The sequence below is a fragment of the Myotis lucifugus genome, unplaced genomic scaffold (genome assembly GCF_000147115.1).
Source record: "Myotis lucifugus unplaced genomic scaffold, Myoluc2.0 scaffold_0, whole genome shotgun sequence".
Lineage (NCBI taxonomy): Eukaryota > Metazoa > Chordata > Mammalia > Chiroptera > Vespertilionidae > Myotis > Myotis lucifugus.
The window spans coordinates 40,872,932-40,880,251 of NW_005871048.1; the positions used below are offsets into that span (position 1 = coordinate 40,872,932).

Sequence of the window (7,320 nt, forward strand, 5' to 3'; positions counted from 1 at the left end):
AACTCCGGTCGAGGGGACAATTTGCATACTATGCTTTTATTATATAGGATAAATGGTATATATGCATGCTCATTATGGACAGTTTAAAGAATGGAAAACTAAACTTGATTTCAACTATATTATATCTTGATGGTATTTAGGAACTGAAAAAAATAAATTATGTGAGTTCAATTAATTATTTCACATATGAACAGGTCTTGTTAATATTTCTGACCACCTAGGGGACTCAGTCCATGCCATAGGCTGACAAATTACTTTTATAATAAAATAGGAGGAATTTTGGTTTATAAATTAAATGGTAGCCACAGGGGTATCCTGAGGGGCCCTGAGATCTGGTCACCTCTCCTTGGCTCTACCACTAACCCAGGGAGTGACAAGGCAGACCTTTCTTTTCTTTGAGAATTTATTGCTCTATCGTCCAGATACTCAGAGACCCTGTATTCCTGCCAGTGCAGGAATACAAGACCAAATGATTATTTGCCAAATACCTGCAGCTGAAGAACTCAGCAGCACAGTTAGATATATATTAAGACAATTATGTTGAATCATTAGAAAATTTAATTCTAAGACTCAAAGTCTCCTGTTATCACAAATTCAGAAATAACCAGGTGGTCTAATAAAATCCCACATCAGAGGAGTCTTATAACAGGATCCCTTTGTCTGAGCAGAGAGGTTGGCAGTCATCCATGTATTTCCCATCTGTCTTCCTCTTATCCTCCCACAACTCCCCACCCTTTGCTTCTCTTAGCACTGCTTCTCATTCTTAAACTTTTCCTCCACTTTTACCTCCTCCTGCTTCCATTTTTCTTGAGAGTAGACCACATGATTAAAGTGCCATTCTCTCTCATTATAAAGTTTTCCAATGAAATACTGGAAATGGTCAAGGAATAAGGAATGTTAGAGAATATTGTTCCATGAATTTCAGGATGAACGGAAAGGAGAGAAATAGGTCTGCCCCTGTCATGCTGACTCACGTGACTCTTCTAGCATTTACTGGAATGACCTTCAATTCAAATGAGAACCACAAAATACCAGTAATTTTATCTGGGGAATATTTATATTTTGGTGCAGTAGGTGAATTCCCAATTAAAGGGCATTATTAGAAGCATTTTTCCCCCAAATGTAGTTTCATATTGGTTAGGCCTTGCATTTTTAATTGGTTGTTTTGGTTCAAAGAGAAGATTTTGTTTTTGTTTTTAAAATCCATTCATTCCCCATTTCCTCATAACTAACTCTCATGGATAATACCTGTTAAAGAAGACATCCTGAGCCCTAGATGTCTCTAACACAGACCAACCCAATGTTTTCCTCCTCCAACAATTTGTTCCTGATGTAGAGCCTATTGGGTTTGGTGATTGAGTATACATGGAAGAAAGTCAGGAATTTAGAACATTCTCTGACAATGGCAATAAAAATGTCTGATTATTCTAAGGCCTCTCCCTCCCCACCCCCACATCAGTGCAAAGGGTAAACTGCTACTAATGTCACAAAGGGTGGAAGGGTGCAGGGTGACGACCCACTCTTGGTTTATGTTTCATATTCTCAGTCCAGGGGTCTTTCTACCTCTTACTGCCTATTGGACTTTCTGGGCATCTGTTTTATGACTGGGTTGCAGAACCTTGTGGCACTTTGAGGATGGCTCCCTAGCATTAGTGAAGCCAGAAACTGGGGCTTACCCCAAATCTGAGGGTTCGTTCAAAGAATGATGCCCTTAGAAACTGAGGAAGGTAAGCAGCAGCACACACAAGGTGTGTATATTGATGTCTTCCCATAATAACTACCTGAGAATTTGAGTGTGCTCATGATCTAATTAGGGATATCCCCAAAAGCCATCTGCAGTCTCAAAAATGTTAGATAAAATTATACATTTTAAAGCTCCATATGGAATTTTGCTCTTCCCACAAGCAGTTTACTGAGCATCTATCCTATGTGCCAGGCACCATGCTGAGGACTGGAACACTGCAGTGAATAAAACAGACCCTGTCCCCATGGTCTAGCAGGAATTGCAAAAGCTAGTGTTGACCCAGCACTGTCCCAGTGTCTGAGATTTTGGGTTTGACAAATAGGGCCTCCTGTCCCTAGAAGGTGACCTTTAATATTACAGTAGGGGCAATTCTTCCACTTCCCATAAAATAGCACACAAGACCACCCCATCCCTTTTGTCCCCACTCACCAAAGCCACCTGTTATTAACGAAGGCCAGAAATATCTCCCTAATAAGAAAGAAAGCCATAGAGAAGGAATGAGAGGTATTCTTTAACTTACACACTGGCCTCTTTGAGTGTGGTCACATTCATTGCTGTGATAGGACCAACTCCGGGTAAATGGGCAAAGCCTTGATTTTGAACTTGCAAAGCAGAGGCCCAGATGTCAGTGATGGTGAAAAGAACTACAGCTTGGGAAACAGATGTCAGTCAGCGTCAATCCAGTGATCATCAGTGCCTGTCCACTCTTTCTTACCCCTCAAGGACACCATATTGTCTAGTGTTAAATACCCTTTCACACACACACTCTATTTTAAAGTCTCCAACAACCCATTGGGGGCTATTTCAGCCCTCATTTCATAGATGAGAAAATCAAACCTCCCAGAAAACATGTTCAGTTCCCCACAGCTGTAATGCAAAGCCAATGCTCAGACCCAGATCCTCAGGCTCCAAACCAACGTGCTTTCCACTATCCTGTAGCTGTCTAATCATTTTAGGTCTTCTTTCTTTTTGCACATGTTTCAGCATGTCCTGATGGGCAACTATCCTACAACCTGCCAGTTTTCTGGGAGCAGCCAGATCACTCCCCTGCTCCCTGTCCTGTCTTGTCCAAGCAGATTATTGCTGCACCCAAACCTCTTTTGCTTCCCATAGGAATCCCATATCTATCATGGATGTCTGTGGACCTGCTTTTAGAAATAGTGGGGAGCATGTGGTGGCACACAATGAGGTTTTCTAGGAATCTATTAATAGTTTTGCAGAGGCTGCTCAGAATTTTAAATTGACTGATTTCAAGATAAATTACCTCCTGAGAAAGACATTTTTCCCCTGCTCTTCCCTTCAACACTTCTCGTCCTTAATATGGATTTGATTTTCGGGTGCTTTTCTTTTACCCCTTACGGCTTGGCCTTACACCCTGTGCTCAGAAGACAGGGATATTAAGAGGTAGAAGCATTATCTACCAAGAAGGCTGAGGGACTGGCGTGGCTCAGTGGTTGAGCGTTGACCTATGAACCAGGAGGTCATGGTTCGGTTCTGGTTGGGGCACATGCCCGGGTTGCAGGCTCGATCCATGAGTGGGGAGCAGCCAATCAATGATTCTTTCAGATCATTGATGTTTCTATCTCTCTTTCTCCCTTCCTCTCTGAAATTAATAAAAAATATTTTTTAAAAAGAAGGCTTAGGGAAACAGATCTAGCCCTCCTTGGCCTCTGTAGGAATTGGCAGTGCTCCTTAAGACCTTTATGCAGAAAGGAACTGCTGTTTTCAAAGTCCTGGAAAAATGTCCATGGATGGATCCCAGTGCCTTTTTAAACCTCCTAAGTTAATAACTACTATTTTGGGGGTGAGGTGTATATATGCATAAGTCAGAAACTGGGGGAAATTTTTTATTATACTGAAATTAAAATGTACCTATGTAAAGTCTCAGGGTTTGGGGAACGTAATTCTGCCTTTTATGTTAAAAAACACATACTTCTGTTCAACAATGTTTATTTGCTTTAACTAGGTCAGTGGTGATAAAATAAAAATGCAGATACTGAAAATCAGTATGCTTTTGAAAAGAACATTATATTATAAATGTCACTCCTAATATATTAAGATGAGTCAATTAGTAGACTATGTCATAACTAGAAACAAAAATATTAAACAAAGGTAACAATAATGTGTATAAACTAAAATATCTTCAGTTTCAAAATTAGCAATAATATTACTTTCCAATTAAGAAGCTTTCCAGTATAAGATATAAAATATAATATAAAGATACTAGACATCATTAGCCATGCATTTTCAAATACCTTTGTAACAATAAAATACACCCCAAAAAAATTCAATAAGTTCTGGCCCGTGTTCTGACATTTGTATCGGAGAGCTTAGTTTTCCAGTCAAGCTCTGGATTATAAAGTAAGAATCAACTGACTTTTAACCAGGTCAGAATAAAACAGACAGAGCCATTGTGTGTGTGGATGGGCTCTGCTGTGGTTTGCCATAGTCACTTGTAAGATGGAAGAGTTCTCTCCAGTCTGAGCAGCCCATTTGCAAATAAGACCTCATTTCCAAAGAAGGTATAAAACAGCAGCCAAAATGAAATTCCAGCGAAAGGAGCTGCCATTTTCCCTCCATTTCAATAGGACACATAAGCCTAGTTTAAAAGCCAATTATTTCTATTGATGCAACAAATTCTTGGGTCAGGCCACCACCTCAATAATTCTATGTGAGTTTAGGGCTCAGGACTTACTGAATTGCAAGCCAAGAAGCAACCTAGTCAACATGAAAAACCACCGGAGAGCCCCTGCCCTCTGCATCCTGTCCTGGTGCTTTTGACAGTGACAGGACCACTCCCCTCATTTTGCCGCCCTTCCCACACCCCTCCCAGCCCCATAAAGCTCGCCATCTCATCCTCTGCTAGGCTGATCACTTCCTACAAGTGCCTGGTGCTGGAGGCAGCAGTGGTAGAAGACCTAGCATTTAGCTAATACTTTTAGAAAAAAGCAGGAGGGTGGGACACAGGAGTGGGCCTCTTTTCGCTGGACATGCCAGTTCTCCCTCTTAATTACTAAGCCCGGAACCCATGGAAAGAAGACAATACCGGGCTATCTTCCCACTCACACAAACACAGAGACTAATGGCTATTATTTTAGTTCACTGACACTTTCACAACACAAACGTAAATAATGCCCAGATGTTCATTTAATAGGGCACATGATTTTTCCTTCAGTTGGATTGTCTGTATATGGAATGGGAATACAATATATAAAAGTCTATTTTTAAAAAACCGTGCTACAGTTCTCAAACCTCTCATAAGCATACATGCGACATAGGGATACCTAGGTATTGTAAAAACTATTTGTCTTACCAAGGGCTACAGAAAACCACTCGAAGTTGTTGGCCTTCTCACCCCTGGGACCCTCAACCTGTACTGCTCAGAGGCAGCCATTCCCAAGGGCCAGGGCCCTGAGTTAGTCCAGGACCCTATCCCAGCCCTGTCTCCAGTGACCCGAGGCCAGACCTTATACCTGGCCAGGGTGACTGTCTCTGAGGGAACCTCTGATGAGCAAAAACGACCAATCCTATTAAAATTTAAGAGATTTAGGTAGAAATGGCTCTCAGTGGAATCAGCCACTTAGATCATCCCACCAGTGTCCATGAGGAGGATGGAAAAATGGCAAGGAGATGTGAAAGAGAGCACGGCCCCTGGTTAGACGGTGGCCCCACGGCCTGTTCTCAACATGCATGATGCAGTCAACCAGGCCGCAGTAACTGGCTCAGCAGAGAAATGTCAGGTACTGCAGGAGTCACCAAAGGGCATTTTTCACTCTGACACCTGAGTGAAGGGGGAGATGCCAGTGCAGTTTTAGAGACTCTCAATCCTGGAATTGTCCACCTGACGTTGTTTCAGGTGTTGGGTTAGAATGCACACGTGCTAAGATGACTTTGTAACATTGGGTTATATGCTTTTCTTAATTACACTGACCTCATTCACTCCATACACCCCAGCAGCTCACCTGGCTCAGGGTGGATACTCAGAAAATCTGAGATCTGAGTGAATCGTTCAAGTCCCCTCTCCCACGTGGCCGTGAATATCCCCATCCTCAACAGCAAAGGTCCCCAGACAGAGAGAGGCAGTGGTTGGTTCCCTTAGAGAAAAAACAACCCTAAAGACACATTTAAGTCACCATTAGTGAATGTAATTCCATCTCAGGCTGCAAAGTCCCAGCTCTGACTGCTCCAGGGAGGAGCTGTGGGACTTGAGCATGCCACTGCATCTCTGTGGGCCTTGAACCCTCAGCTTAAGTGGGGCCAATAGCCCAGTGTGTTGTCAGGTCTCTTCTTTCCCATGAAGTTCACTCCCACAGCCCCACCCCACCTGCAGCCCCCTCCCAGCTATGGCTCTGTGGCTGAGGGGGTCCTGGAGCCCTAGGGTTCCCCTCCAGCAGGCCCGTGCTCTCCACGTTTGTGACCAGGTTTGTAAGGGGCTGGGGGGGGGGGGCAGGGGCAGGGGGCAGTGATCTTTTGAACAGTCCTAGCATAAATGAGGGTCAGTATTAAGCAAGCATTACTCTTCATAAACTAGTACTGACATCTAGCCAAAAGCCTTAATGGAAAAAATGTTCTTTAAACAATTACTTTCTTTATCTTTAAGGAACATTGCCAAGGATGCAGAAGGAAATGAAGATGATCAAAGATGAGGATGCGCATTTCAACCTGGGTGTGAAGAGGGCCCCCCCTTTCCCCCACTGCCTGCAGCCAGTGGTTTCCCGGGGCAAAGCTCCCCAAAGACACCCCTTCCCAGAAGCTCTCAGGGGGCCTTTCTCCCAGTTCCGGTACGAACCTCCTCCCGGAGACCTGGATGGCTTCCCGGGGGTCTTTGAAGGAGGAGGGTCCCGGAAACGCAAGAGCGTGCCCACCAAGATGCCCTACACCCACCCCTCTGAGGAAGCCGCCCTGGGCCTCCACTCCGAGGAGAGCAAACTCCATGGCCACCCGAACTTCCCTCTGCTGTTCCCGCAGCCCCCGCGCCCCAAATACGACTCGCAGATGATCGACCTGTGCAACGTGGGCTTCCAGTTCTACCGCAGCCTGGAGCCCCTGGGCGGCAAGCGCGTCAAGCAGGAGCCGGTGAAGCCCAGCGCCGTGTGGCCCCAGCCGGCGCCCGCGCCCTTCCTGCCCACGCCCTACCCCTACTACCCCAAGGTGCCCCCGGGCCTCCTGTTCCCCTTCTTCGTGCCCGCAGCCTCCCCGTTCCCCTTCAGCCGGCACGCCTTCCTGCCCAAGCAGCCCCCCGACCCGCTGCTGCCCCGCAAGGCGGAGCCCCCGGAGGGCGAGGAGGCCAAGCAGAAGGTGGAGCGGATGGACGTGAACGTGCAGATCGACGACAGCTACTACGTGGACGTGGGGCGGGGCGCAAAAAGCGCTGGCAGTGCCCCACCTGCGAGAAGTCCTACACGTCCAAGTACAACCTGGGTCACGCACATCCTGGGCCACAGCGGGGATCAAGCCGCACGCGTGCACCGCGCTGCGGGGAAGCTCTTCAAAGCAGCTCAGCCACCTGCACATGCACATTGCTCAGCATCCAAGGAAGGCGGCCCCGACAAGTGCCCAGGTGGTGCCAGAAAGAC

The 7,320-nt window shown here is 45.8% G+C and overlaps 1 protein-coding gene across 1 annotated transcript in view; it reads left to right on the forward strand.

Moving 5' to 3' along the window:
• Window positions 1-6,358: 6,358 nt before the first annotated feature.
• ZNF366 (zinc finger protein 366) overlaps window positions 6,359-7,320 on the forward strand; it is a 17,094-nt gene continuing 16,132 nt past the window's right edge. Inside the window, 4 exon segments of the mRNA XM_023751628.1 lie at window positions 6,359-7,099; window positions 7,102-7,164; window positions 7,166-7,189; window positions 7,191-7,304. Of these exon segments, the coding sequence (XP_023607396.1) occupies window positions 6,359-7,099; window positions 7,102-7,164; window positions 7,166-7,189; window positions 7,191-7,304 (942 nt within the window).